This window comes from Westerdykella ornata (genome assembly GCF_010094085.1).
Source record: "Westerdykella ornata strain CBS 379.55 unplaced genomic scaffold EI97scaffold_55, whole genome shotgun sequence".
Classification (NCBI taxonomy): Eukaryota; Fungi; Ascomycota; class Dothideomycetes; order Pleosporales; family Sporormiaceae; genus Westerdykella; species Westerdykella ornata.
In genome coordinates, this window is record NW_022986905.1 from 57,580 (window position 1) to 71,445 (window position 13,866).

Here is a 13,866-nt window from a genome sequence, read left to right on the forward strand (position 1 = left end):
GCGTTTTGGAACTTATACTTGGGCGCCTAACCCAACCATATATACCCAACCGCGCGCGGCCTCATGACCCTCTAGCTGATCCAACCGCCAGGTACCACTACAAACAATCTCCGCTGTTTTGAATGGTACCGTATTGGCAAGTGCATATGCTGCACCCATCTTCGCACTTGTTCGCGCTTGCGGGGATAGGATACGAAGTCGAAGTGGTAAGCTCATTATCTCCCGCGAGCCAATCAGAAGCGAGAAGCTGTACAACCCCTAGTGCAGCAACAGCCGCCCATGCAGCTTTTCACAGGTCGTTCGCGGAGAGGGAGTCCACCACATGGAATCATTCAGCGCTAATTCTGACGAATCACATTCCATATCCTAGTCCTGTAGAGTGAGCGGAGGAAGCAACGCCAACAAGGTATTATGGGACCAACACCGTGAAGTATACTAGAGATGATGATGGTAAAACAACCAAGAAAAAGAATGAATGAAACTAAACCTCCCCGGCCTGTATCCCCTCTGTCAACACAATTCCCAACTTCACACGACCTGTTCCTTATCCACATATCAATATCCATATTGGCAACTTCCAACAGGCAGCACACCACACCTCTCAACCCCTCTGCACCTGCACCAAAGCAATATCATCGAAATCCACCTGCATATACCCCTCATCATTCACGCCCGAGACCGCCCCTCCCTGGCCCACACAGCTCACCGTCAAGCTCAAATCCACACTAACATCCACATCACTGCTTCCCGCCTCATAAAACGCCGTCCTAGGCATAGCCAACAAATCTGTCTGCGGTACCGCAGTATACACCACTCGATCACCTACACGGTATACAATCGAGCACCGCGCCTCTGTATCCAGCTGCCTCGTATATCCCGATAACCGATACTGCCGTCCAGGACACAAGATCACGGGCGTGGACACCACGATACTAGCGCCCGATTCGGCGGAGAGCACGCGGCCCGAGCGGCGCCCTGAGAGGGCACCCGCATTATCGGACTGGAAGGTGAGGAAGGAGATGGATGGGGAGGAAGGCTCGGTGGACCAGCCGGAGGCGTTGCCATCGCTTCCTAGTTCGAAGCCGGGGTTGAAGACGACATTCTGGGAGGGGTTTGCACAGGCGGCGGAGATTTGCTCGGGAGTGGCGATGGTGCCGGGTTGACGGAAGAGGGTCGTTGGTGTTGAGGTGAAAGTGGTGCCTATGGTGGAGGTGGATGTTGTTGTGACGGTACTGATGTACGTTGGCATGGCTATGGAGGTGTCAAGGCCTGCGCCAGTGCCGCTGGGGAAGGTGGCATTGCCGGTCGGGATGGAGCTGTTGGAGACGGATGACACGCAGGTTAAGTCGGGGAGGGGGGTAGTCACAGTACTGAGGATGACGGTTGTGAGGGTCGCCACTGAGATGGTGTATCCCGTGGGGGCGGGACACTCGTCACTGGGAGTTGTCATGTTCACGGATGGCGTAGGCACAGTGGAAATGGTGGACGAAATGTCCCCCGTTACCAATGATGAAACCACGGTCGAGTTTAGAGAGACGAGAATTGTCGTTGACGCGGTGTCAGCGGGCGCTGAAGTCGTGTCGTTTAGAAAAGGTCCTGGCACGCCCGTCGAGATTGCCGTTCCCAGTGGCAAGGTGGAGTTGCCTAATACGCTAGGAAAGGAGCTTGAGGGATCACTGGTGGGCAGAACTACAACTGTAACATTTGTAGGCGTCGGATTGCCGAAAACCCGGTTACCAGAGGCACTGATATGGACCCGGTGCCTACCGGTAGTCCGGGTGAGTTGGTGGCCGTGAGACTGGTAACAGGGCGTAAAGCAATGTTCAGAGGCCGGCTGGAAATTCTAACAAGTCTACCGGACCCATCGCCTGCGGTGTTGCTGGAGGAAAAGCCGTTTGGGTTCGTTGTAGAGAGACCAGCCCCTGAGGTGCTTTGAGCATCACCACTACCCCCAGTTCCCACTGTCTGTCCAGAAGTAGGGGTGGCAACAATTGAGCCGAAAGCACCAGTCTCCCTGCTTGTACCTGTTTCTCCAGGAGCAGTGAATTGGCCAGCACCACTGGTTTGAGATGTGCTGATGAAACCGCCCACTGACGTAGTGTTGGACGTCTGAGTCCTCTCCGAGATGGTTAGCTCGGCACTGCCCGATGTGGCCGGAAGATCAACACCGGCGTCGCCGGTACTGTCAATTGTGGCCGTGACGTCGGAGCTGGTGAGCACCGCGGAGCCAGCATTTACGGACCCGCTCGTAGGTGAAGGAGCACCTGCCGGACTCTCAACGCCCGATGCTCCATTTGCAGTGCTGGTTACCGTGACAGATGCTGTGGTGAACACAACGCCATCATTTGTGGTGGTAGCAATCACCGTGGGAAGGACTACACCGCCGAGTCCGGTAATTATTTCCGTTGCCGTCCCAGAGACGATAGTGGTGGTGGCGCCATTGATATATGTGGTGACTTCTCGGAGAACACTTGTCCCGTTGGTCGTGACTGGTCTAACAATCGTCTTGGGAATGATATTGGAGCATGACCATGCGGTCTCATACACGTTGTACCACGAAGCTGAGGAGTGATATTCATCTCTGTAGCTCCAATATACAGCGCCATCCACTGCAGTAGAATTACTCCAGATTCGCGTACTAGTAGCCCAACCGGTAGTGAATCCGGTAATAAATCCTGGTGTGGACAATGATGCGGGGTTGTTGCTGATAGAAGCGAGCACAGCGGATGTATCCAACGAGGAGGTGGGAGTTCCACTGACAAGCTCTGCAATATCGCAGTTGCCCGAAGCATCACCCGCTCCGAACGTCGCTGTGTGAATGAGGGTCACGGTTCCGTTGCGGGGGACAACGTCGGTGGTATCCCTGCTGAACACGCAAATGCCACGACCAGTGACGGGGTCGGACGTAAATGTGGCTGTTTGGCACTCGTCCTGACGGAACTTCTCATTGATGAAGGAGCATTGTGCGGCGCAATCTGTTGGTCCTGCCACCTCCATAAAAAGGATGACGTCGTTTTGAACCGCGGCCGTGTCGCAAAGAACTTCGCATTCATAGCGCCTGTCGCCCGCAACATTGGTGATGCGCTGGCCATTTTGACCTGGGCAGCTGAAGGGCAAAGCGGCAACTTCTGAGCTCGGTAACCTTGTTGGCAAAGTCAGACTATTGTCACTAGTAATGACCGTTGCGGTGCGCGACGTTGAGAAGGAGTCGGTGATTGTCGACGATGCGACTACCGCCGCATCCGTGCTGGGCTCGGCTGATGCTGAGGAGGTAGCATTTTGTTGAGAAGCCGTCGGCTCTGAGCCAGCGGATGTCTGGCTGGCACTGTTTACATACTGGACCACGGTACTGTTATAGATGCGAGTCACGACCTCTGTTTTCACGAACTGTGCATAGATTGTGACAGTTGTTTGCTGAGATCATGTCAGTCGATGCTGCCACAGTCATACAAAAGAACATACAGCGGGTGGCGCAGTGAAGGTCACTGTGTCTGTCGAGGTTGGGGCAACGTTGAGTGCTGAACAGGCTGTTGACATGTCCATTATCACTTGCTCTCGCTCGGCGTTTGTGGCCGCTGGTGCAATATATGACCCGGTTGTTTCGGCAATTGATCCGGCAACCAGCAATGACGTGAACACATCCTGAGCAACAGCGGTGGCATTGGGTGTACGAGCAGCCAATGTGGGTTGATTCTCCAAACTAGTCTCCGTTATCGTGACAATGGTCCGTGTGGTCGATGTGGTCGTTAAAGTAGTGGTTCTTGTATTGTATCGGGTGCTGTATTATTGGCGAGCTTCATGTCCAACGTTTTTTGGATAGGAAAGGACATGTACAAGGCAGCTGGTGTATAATCCACGGTTACCGTTGTAGGGTCTAGGGGACCGATAAGTTTGTTGCAGACTTCCTGAGTGTCCTCGGGGGACCCATCCCGGAGGATACGGTACGATGCGGTTTCCCACCATACAAGTGCAGGTTGTTGGCGCTTTGCGAACAGCGTCTGGAGCCGCGAGAGTGGACCACTGTGCCCATCCTTCTCTTGCGCTGAGGGGACCACAAAACCAGATGCTACTCTGTGCTGGGCAACTGCGGCGTCGACATCTGAAGAAAACGAAAGGAGAATGGCATAAGCCAGTAACGAACGAGGGAAATACATGATCCTGCACTCAAGCGAGTGAGACTGGCCTGGATCACACGAAGAAACGGACAAGGAGCAACTGCTCAGACGAGATGACAAGCTTAGGACGACATCGACTGTCTATCTTTATAAGAAGCAATGAACTCGAAAGCGACGGACATTCTGACAGCGTTCAGTATAACGCCCTTGGTGGGAATGTGCCTTGCAGGTTGGACAACGGTACGAGTTTCATCCAATATCGGCTTCTAACCCGTTACCTCCTCCTTAGAAGGAGGAATGTTGATCAGAACACGCCAAGACCCCTTTCTGTGGCGCATGTTATCACCAAAGGGATACTTTCGCCCCATGAGTAGCATAAAGGTTCAGAATTCAAAGATGCTGGCGCTGTTGGTCATACTAAATGGACTTCCTCAACAACCATTTGGTTCCTCACAACAAGAAAGACAGACCAGGACAAGGTGCTTGACAAAAATCATGGCGAGATATGAGAAGTTCAAGAGCTGACCGTGGAGGGGTGAATGTGTGAGGTGGAGAGTGATCGCGGCGCGTTCAACTGTCAGGGCGTGCGCGACAGGGATAGCGCGGGATCTACGCGAAGCGAGCCAGTAGCGCGGGTCCCCCGGCAATAGCTCGGCGCTTCTTCTGACCTCACTTCGTGCCCACCCCAACCTCCTCCGTATATCTCTCGAGCCTTCAGTCGCATGTGCGAACTGCCATAATTATCTCGGGCCCTTCATTCCATGGGCGTGTGCCAGTCTTGCCTGGGTATTGGGCGCCGCCCCTCCGATTCGGCGGTAAGTGGGATGACCAGTGTTTAACGTTCAATTCATTGACATCCCCTTGCGCAGCGTTCAGATACTTCGCACCTCCTAGGCGATTCCTACCAGCCACAATATGGGAGCATCAATCCCGCAGCCTCGCACAGTGGTCGGCAGATTGACCCCGAGGAGATTAGACGCCAACGGGACGCGTTGGAGCGTATCTGCGCGCAAACTTCCGAGTGAGTTCATCACCACACTTTGATCCTCGCGGCGCTGACACCTTTCCCCCTTGTGCGCAGTAAGTTAATCCATGTCTCACAAGCGACATACGCCGAAGACGGCTGGAAAATGATCTCCGAATACCAACGGCTCTTCAACGAGCGCTTCCCCCCTCTCAAAACCGAACCCAGTCGACCTTCCTCTGCGGATGCCACACAAGAAGAAGACGAAGCCACATGGCTCGGAAAGATTGTCGGCGACTCAACCGACCCCGAGGGAAGCTGGGAGCGCGTCGAGCCTGTCGAATCCGGAGCCCTCACCTTCCAGTTTGGTGAGGCCCTTGGTTCAGATCGGCGACAGTTGCGGTGACACACGGGAAACCCCCTCGAAGAGCTCCTCTATTTCATATATTGCTTGTTTTACAACCTCTCATGCAAGAACACCTCATTACCGATACCCTCTGTCTCTTAGTTGTACCGCGCCCTCATAGGCATATTTTTATTTCAGTCGTGGTCGCATCGCATCCTTGCATAGTCTTGGATTTGCATACTAGTATAGTTATCAATTTCTATCATTTTCATTCAATCACCGTTTCTCTGGTCGATGCCGGGAATCTCCCATTACACACATGTCTGTTTGATTTAACTTGCACCAGGACCCAGCGCTGCAGTGAAATGGCAAAGCTCCGGATTCGCGATCTGGTAAGTCGTGGCCCACCACATACATGTTGACTCATGGATAACATTGGTGGTAGTTTACTCTATGATTGTCCTCACTCTATGTGGTCCTCGCTCCCAGGAAGAATCTCCCAAGGAGACGACGTTGCACCAAAGGGTGAAGTTCTGTACACGTTTGCCACACATTATGCAGGGGATCAAGGCCGCCGGATCGTATGCTCCCTGCCTGAAAAAGGAAAAGCTCCACTGGATATCACCGCCCCTTTGTAAGAAATGACATTACATGCTCTCACACTCTGTGAACATGGTATCCACCGCTCACCCTCGGCCATCTCACCACTTCTATCCCTACCATCAGATCCTTCTTCTGATGCATGGTCTAGTGTGGCTCGGCCTCTTGGAATATCCGATTACCTCCATCCTGCTCTGTACGGGCCGTATCTGCGAAAGGATCTGAGCCAGTTCGAGGCGGAGTAGCGCGGAAGAGGCCCGCCGGCGGCAAGCTGGAGCCCTGACGCGGCTTGATCGGGCTAGTCCTGGCGTGCTCCTGACGCGGTCTTGGAGGCGTGACACTGAACAGCCCAAGCGGCGGTGCCTTTCCGGACATGTTGGTCAACGCGATTGCTGATTCTTGCACTTGCTTGCTCGGAGTTCCCGGCACATAGTTCCTTGCCACCTCGAACTGGCTCAGAATGCGAGCAGTGGTGTCTGTGATCAACCGATCCAGTTCGGCTCGCTGCGGAAGTGATAGAGAATCAAAGGTCGAATCAAAAGTGAGTGTGAACTCCCGACGCACACCCGGAGGGAGAGCCTCGTTGATTTTGGTAACCCACGGCTGGACAGCCAAGATAAGACCGCCCTGCAGGGCGATCTCAACGTCGCTGTCAACAGTCCCCTGCCGGAAGCGGCGGGCGTCGTGGTTGTTCATATACTCGCGGATGGTGTAAGGAGAGGTTGACATCTGCCATCTGTGTTAGTGGTTATTCCCGCCCACTCATATATATCCCCCACTGACCTGCTCAGTTTCTCTGGACTTGCTACCGCCAACATACACTGATTGCTCCCGCAAATACGCCTTAGCTCTGTCCTGAATGGTCTTGTGAATATCAGCTGCCGAAGGACGCGGTAAAAAGAGCTTGCACGGGAAACTAACCGTCGACATGGGTGGAAACGTGCAGATGGGTTGACTGCGACTCAGCAGGTGTTCGGTGTACCGGTTTTCGGGACGATCGACGCCGTGGAGTTCGAGTAGTTCTTGGATCGTGCTGTCGCCGCCGATGCGCCCAGCCACTGTTTGACGTACTGCTCCCCCCCGAACATGTGGTCTGCCGACTTCCGACCTGATGGTCAAGTTCTCCAGTCCGGCATTGGACGTCCCGGGGCTTTTAGACCCATAAAGCGTCTTGCGTCGCTTTGAGGACGCTTCAGTCTCAGTGAACACATCATCGTCGGCATCGTCCATGACGGACTCGGTCTTTTCAGCATCGGACTCGTCAATCACTCGACCCTTGCCCTTCCGTTTGTTATTTTGGCGGCGCTTGGGGGCGGCTCGTTTCTTCGTTGCAGTTGCTGGTGTCGGTGAGCCATGGACATCAGTGTTTGCTGCAGCATCGCGCTTGCCTTTCCCCGTCCTACCGCTGGAACCAGCAGATGCACTTCCAACATTCGAGGATGCTGCAGCCGCTCCGCCGACACCGCCATCCGCTCGATTCAATATCTTCCTCCTGACGGGTGTGACGGGCAATCCAAGCGCACTCAGCGTCGTCGCAATCCCCAGATTTCCATGCACCAAGGGCGCGCCGTTTCGAGCGTCGAAGCAAGGTGTACAGACTTGATAAGTGCATCCGGGACAACGGCGCATGGTTGCCATGTTGCGGAGGTCGCAGATGGCGCACTTGGCCGTGTGGATGTTGACGGTGGTGTACAGGGCGGGGTCGGACGTGCAGTCCATGACGCGGTTTATGGAGAGGATGTCGTTGATGGGCGTCGAGGTGGTCGTTGTGGGGATGGACGCAGGTGGTAGCGGCGGAGGGGACATGGAGGTGCCTGGATTTGGCGTCGGCGACATGGACATGGCTGTGGAAAGCGGGGATGTTGAGGGTGGAGCGGGAGTTGAGGTCTTCTGCGGGCTTGGGGCGTCAGGCCCCGGAGAGGTAGACATCGCTGTGTTGGTCGGTTGGTGTTTTTTGCTTGTTTGTTGTCGTCGCTTCAGTTCGATGGGAGGAAGGGAGGCGGAAGGAGGGGTTGGGTGTATGTATAGCTTGAGGCGGCTATTGTCCTATTGTTCGTATTGTTGTGCGGAACTGACTGCGAGCCGGTGTGAGCAGGTCAAGTCAAGAGAGATCACGTGCGTGTGCGTGTGCGCATATGACAGAGGGAAAAGAAGGCGGTGACTGTCGCGAGGCTCGCTAAAAGGACTCCTGCTGAAGCAATGTCTCTTCGTACAATGATGACTGAAGGGGAAGTGAGGCGTTGACAGAGAAATGACTGAAATGACAGACAGTAGCAAAGGTTTCAGGTTTCAACGCCAGGCAGCGAACGAAGAAAGGAAAGAGTCAAATCAGGAGAAGATAGTTGAAGCGCACTGACATGAGCGTAGGGTGGCCTCTGAAATTACCGCTATGTCCCGGTCGAGCTTGTAACAGTTGGAAAAGATCTGGGGATGGACTGTGCTGAAGCGATGGGAGGGGGAGCTTGGACCGTACTACCTGTTTATTGAAGTATCGTTGTCGAAATAGAGGGCAGGGGTCACGGAGTAGGACTTCGAGCTTGTGGACTGAGACGTTGAGGTAGGTCTGGGTGTTGCGCATGTAGAGGTCAGTGATCCGACTTTGGAGCGTGGCAGGCCGACACCGTTGGTCGACTCGAGGCGGCCTGGTGCTGGTTGGCGCGTCCGCTTCTGGGCCGGTCTGGTAGCGTTTGTACCTTTGTACGGTGGACCTACCTCGGCGTCTGAATTCCGTGTGGAGGCAGGCAAAGCAGTTTGTATGTCGTCTCCACTGCTTCTGGTTGGGTTCAAGGTTGCCCAGGGTGTGATCCTTACGTTGCTGGAGTGTGACCAATGAGAAGTGGGTTTGAAGAGTGAGGATAAGGATGCACGGTGAAGAGCAAGAGACCAGGACGGCAAACCAGTCTCGAGCAGCAGCGAGTACTCGTCAAGTATACGAGTACATCTACCTTTTGAGCAAGTATCGAGGACTAATCGATGGGTTGGGAGGGGAGTACTCGGTATTCGAAGAGCGGAGAATCTCGGAGCACTCGCAGTTGAGGAGGATAGCAGCTCAGCTCGTTATGCTACAAAAGGCGGTATGAGGTCGCCTTATATGCCGGCATTGTCGGAAAGCCAAGGCAGCCTGGAAGAGGTGTCCCCTGTTCGCTGTTGAGGCACGATGTCCAGTGAAGTGGAGTGCATGTGGGGCTGGGAGGGAAATCGGAGGCAATGCTTTAAGGATGTTTGCGCGTAGAGGGGCTGTGTCACGGGCGACGTGAATGGTTGTGCCTCTGTGAATGGAGGAGCCGGCGGCGGTTCGGGTTAGAGAAAGATGGGTGATGTGTGAGTGACTGCCGGGACTGAAAACATGGATGGGAGGCTAAAGTTGGGTAATACAAGGAAATTGCTCGACTTCGGTTTGCAGAGATTTAGGATGTAAGTTTCGAAAATTGTGTGAGCTGGAGCTTCCTGAAGGCACGAACCAGCGCCTGTAGGGGCAGTGAGCCACGCATGATCAATAGCACTCAAACAGATCATTGGGGACATATTGATAAACTCAGGGACTCTAGTAAATAAAATACCGGACGCGTCGTACTTCGAAGAGTTAGGGAAGCAAGGGGATGATCAGAGACAGATAGTCAATTCCGACTGCCCATGCAATCAGGGTATCCTGGGTACTGTGAATGTGTCTAGATTCGAGACAAACGAGACGCAGTTTCAGGATGGGAACCGTCAATTAACCACAGTTTCTCAAACGGCGTACCGCCTTCCGTGTGATATACCGCGTGCCTCTAAGTTAGAAATCACGAAGCGCCGATACCGCGAGATCAAACGGAGCCGCACTGCCCGCGGTGCCCATAACTCAACAAACAGAACCGTCTCTTAGCTGATGTTTAATCTGATCTAAAGCTCTGCTGACCCTACCAAGAGGAGTCACAAGAAAAAAGTTGAGATGCGTCTCCCCCTGACGGGTGAATAAGGATGTCACGTGCTCCAGTCGACCGACTTCCTTGATGGTAGGCACGGCATTACAAGGCCAGAGGCGTGAAAGCTGGTTACTCATTATTTCTTTGAAGTTTCATAAATTCATTGTGCTTTTGAGAACCATGCATGTTGTCGTCACGAGGACCGATGACCAATCCTGCTATGGTAAGCGTGGACCTTGGAACTGGGATTGTCGGGTGGACTTGCTCCTGCTTCCTGAACGTCGTCTCTTTCTCAGATGCAACTCACGCCATGTCATCCTCACTCTTAGTCTTTTGTTCGATACCAACTCTTACACTGGATTCTTCTCTGCACCGATTGCGAGGAATTGGTGCCAGCCATCTCACGTAATCACACCCGCTTTCTTTAAAACTTGTTACTCTGGATCGGAGAACGGCGAGAAATGCAACACCTGGCGTCGGAGAACTGCGAAGAATCAACCAACGGTGGTGAGCGAACTCCTCCTCGCCATGCAGAAAAGGACTTCCGAGTTCCCCTTCGAGAGAATCTGGCGGTATGGAGAGTCCCAGCATTGGGGTCGAGGCTTCGGGTGAGCGGGGAGATGCCCTTGGCTGCCTTCGTGCAACTCTCACAACTCGTCTTCCCGGCTGCCACGTCCTCACCTTACCTATCTGCCAAAGTTATTTGTTCTCAACTTTCTCTGGCTCGGTTAACCCCGCTAGTGGCGGTGCCGTAATCGTGCATCCACCTGCATAATCCCACGACACTCCAAACGGGCTTTGTCCAGGCACCGAGATGAACTCCAATATTGACGGCCTCACCCAGTTCTCACTTTTGCCTTAAAAATAGTTGGCGTTCGCTCACTTCAGCTTCTGGCTATCCTTGGATCCCGATTCACTCTTTAGCAATTTGCTCTCTGCACTTCCCGTCTCTGCCCGTCGGACCAACGCCGATTTATTGGCAATTTGCAAGAGAAGCAGTGTCTTGCCATCATGACGATTATACTGTCCTTGCATGAGCCATCCTCCCAAGCGAAAGCTCTAGATATCCTCGGTAACGTACACGGCCCCCTCGTCGGCGCACTCTTCTGGGTTTCTACCTTCTATGGCTTCGTAAAACTGCACAGGCCAATCGAGATTTCCCGGAAAAAAAGAGCCATAGCGACGACACTGGTCACCGTGCTCCCCATAACGTATGTGGCCGAAGTGCTGTATTACTTTGTCAGCTGGGCATCCGGAGGTAGCCAAGCGTCCAAAGGAGCCATCAACAACTGCCTATGGTCTATCCTTTTCATGACCACAGTCAATGTCAAAATTTTCCGTGCTGAAAAAGCGCGATGGTTCTCTTGTCTTGGAGCATTCGTTCTGGAGTTTGCTCTCAACACTACGATCCTTTGTTTGAAAGCAATTACATCGAGAGAACTTGGCCGCTATGTGGCTGCCTCGCTGATTATCCAGTTTCTCAGAACCACTGTTTCTTTAGCACTCGTCATACAATGGTTGACTGTGCTTCCCAGGAGAGCAGTAAAATTGGGTACCGATGAGGAAGGCCAGTCGTTGCTCAGCGACCACGCGAACGGAAGTCCAACCTTGAAAAAACATACGCCCTACGGAACCGTGGGTGGAGGCCCCTCTGATACCGGGAAACACGACGATCGCGATATGGAGATCAAAAAACTGCAAGCAGAAAGAATTGAGAAGGAGGGTGGTTGGGTAGGCTATCTGAAAACATTCGCAGTGTTCCTACCGCACCTCTGGCCAACCAATGACCGTGAACTCATGATTTGGCTGTGCGTCCGTGGAGCCAACATCCTTCTTTCCAGCATTCTACAAGTGCTCACGCCCCGACAGCTTGGCATCATTACCGATAAATTATCATCAGGAATCACTACTATGCCATGGCTGGATATAGCGCTATGGCTGCTGTATTCATTTCTACCCACCTACGCGGGATTTGGCGCTCTGGGTGCGCTTGCCTCGATTAAAGTCAGGACCAGAACGTCTTCAAGGATCCAACTTTTGGCTTTTGCCCACGTCATGGATCTCTCGATGGACTTCCATGCAAACAAGGCGACAGGAGAAGTAATCAAAGCTGTGGAGCAGGCCACTTCCCTGAACCGCCTGGTCGAAACAGTGCTTTTCGAGATTCTACCTATGATCATCAACATCTGCATCTCCGTATGGTATGTTACGCACCTCTTCGATCTATATTTTGCGTATATCATCATTTGTATGAGCGCTCTGTATGTGACGATTGAGTTTATCTCCACCGCCTGGAGTCGCGAACATCTCCGTTTGTACCGAGCAAAGTGCAGAGCGGAGAGCCAAATCTCGAACGAGTCGCTCCATAACTGGCACACTGTCTTCTACTTCAACCGCGGCAAATATGAAACCACGCGTTTCAACGAAGCTCTGAAAAGCCGCATCATGGCGAGCTTTGATTACCAGATTCGACGCATGTCCTGCTATGCCTTGTCAGATGGCTTCTTGTATCTGGCCCAATCGGGATGCTATATTCTGGCCATCCATCAGATCGTCAAGGGATGGAAGCCTGTCGGAAACCTAGTGACATTTATTATGTACTGGTACACCATCATCAGCCCCGTCAGAAGTCTCGCTTTCAACTACAGGACGCTCACAGAGAATCTCATTGATGCCGAACGTTTGGTCCAGCTTCTCAGCACCAAGCCCAGCGTGGCCGATGCACCGGGCGCCAAACCGCTTGTCACCACGGAGGGCAAGGTCGTCTTCGATAACGTGGGCTTCTCCTACGATGAACGCAAGCCTATCACCCGGGATGTTAGCTTGATAGCCGAAGGCGGCCAAACCATAGCCCTCGTAGGCGAAACCGGTGGCGGCAAGTCTACTCTGCTGAAGCTCCTCGCGAGAGCCTACGATGCAGTGGGCGGCTCCATATCCATTGACGGGCAAGACATCCGGTCCGTTACGCGCTCCAGCTTGCGCGACGCCATGGGCCTTGTTCCCCAGAGCCCCGAGCTCTTCAACATCCCCATCCGCGAGAATGTTCGATACGGCCGGCTCGATGCCACGGATGAGGAAGTCGAGGACGCCTGCCGCGCTGCTGCGATCCATGATACCATCGTCGAGTTTCCGGACGGCTACGACTCGCTTGTGGGTGAGCGCGGCGTCAAACTGTCAGGAGGCCAGCTCCAACGTGTCGCCATTGCGCGCGTTCTCCTGCGCGATCCGAGCATCGTGTTGCTGGACGAAGCGACGAGCGCCGTGGATTCGGCAACCGAGGAGCTGATCCAGAAGGCCTTCAGGAAGCTGTGTGCGGGGAAGACGACATTCGTCATTGCCCATCGCCTGAGCACCATCGTGGAGGCCGATCAGATTCTGCTCGTCAGCAAAGGCGAGATTGTCGAGAGGGGCTCGCACGACGAGTTGTTGGCTATGGGAGGCAAGTATGCGGAGTTTTGGAACAAGCAGAGTGGAGGTCAGGGCGTTGGTGAGTGCGCTACGTGCAGCTCCACGCTGAGATGTACGGATTGTGCGGCTTCGGGTAAGACATCGGCGACGGCGTCGACGTGTGTTGACGCGAGTGAAGAGGGTGCGGCGGTTGATGAAGGCGTGGCACAGGGTGCGGGCACGCAGGCCGAGGACACGGGCAAGGCGGCTGGGAGCTCGGCGGCTACTCAAGGAGACAATATCAAGAACAGGTGACCAACCCAAAGTTATAGGGCGATGCCGTAGCAGGACTTTTGGGCGTTGAAGACCGTTGAGAAGTGCTAGGGGAAAAGCGAAACGGCTTAGAATGATAATTGTAGTAAGGCAACTTTCAGTAATCCGTAGAGGTTAGAGTATAGTGCTAACTCATTGGCGCACTGAACGTAAAAGAGAGAAAGGACTATAGTGTTTAACACAGGCATCAGGAACGGGATGGTTGATATAGAATGG

General features: G+C 53.6%; 5 protein-coding genes across 5 annotated transcripts; 2 read left to right on the top strand and 3 right to left on the bottom strand.

Moving 5' to 3' along the window:
- Positions 1–466: 466 nt before the first annotated feature.
- EI97DRAFT_437740 (uncharacterized protein) lies at positions 467–1,546 on the bottom strand. Its single transcript, XM_033799400.1, has one exon. The coding sequence runs from the start codon at positions 1,448–1,450 to the stop codon at positions 602–604; it is 849 nt and encodes a 282-aa protein (XP_033649094.1). The 5' UTR covers positions 1,451–1,546; the 3' UTR covers positions 467–601.
- Positions 1,547–3,644: 2,098 nt separating this feature from the next.
- EI97DRAFT_264607 (uncharacterized protein) lies at positions 3,645–4,380 on the bottom strand. The gene is made up of 2 exons (XM_033794244.1): positions 4,360–4,380; positions 3,645–4,298 (listed from the first exon to the last, which is right to left on the bottom strand). The coding sequence occupies exon 2, from the start codon at positions 4,152–4,154 to the stop codon at positions 3,747–3,749; it is 408 nt and encodes a 135-aa protein (XP_033649095.1). The 5' UTR covers positions 4,155–4,298; positions 4,360–4,380; the 3' UTR covers positions 3,645–3,746.
- Positions 4,381–4,876: 496 nt separating this feature from the next.
- On the top strand, positions 4,877–5,485 carry EI97DRAFT_387649 (uncharacterized protein; the record flags this gene model as incomplete). The annotated part of the gene is made up of 3 exons (XM_033796134.1): positions 4,877–4,930; positions 4,985–5,136; positions 5,197–5,485. 3 exons carry the CDS (start codon positions 4,877–4,879, stop codon positions 5,483–5,485), a joined length of 495 nt encoding a protein of 164 aa, XP_033649096.1.
- Positions 5,486–6,172: 687 nt separating this feature from the next.
- On the bottom strand, positions 6,173–7,954 carry EI97DRAFT_446520 (uncharacterized protein; the record flags this gene model as incomplete). The annotated part of the gene is made up of 2 exons (XM_033800036.1): positions 6,173–6,754; positions 6,809–7,954. 2 exons carry the CDS (start codon positions 7,952–7,954, stop codon positions 6,173–6,175), a joined length of 1,728 nt encoding a protein of 575 aa, XP_033649097.1.
- Positions 7,955–10,742: 2,788 nt separating this feature from the next.
- Positions 10,743–13,843, top strand: EI97DRAFT_264825 (ATP-binding cassette-type vacuolar membrane transporter-like protein Hmt1). The gene is made up of 2 exons (XM_033794245.1): positions 10,743–13,735; positions 13,807–13,843. Exon 1 carries the CDS (start codon positions 10,942–10,944, stop codon positions 13,630–13,632), a length of 2,691 nt encoding a protein of 896 aa, XP_033649098.1. The 5' UTR covers positions 10,743–10,941; the 3' UTR covers positions 13,633–13,735; positions 13,807–13,843.
- Positions 13,844–13,866: the final 23 nt, after the last annotated feature.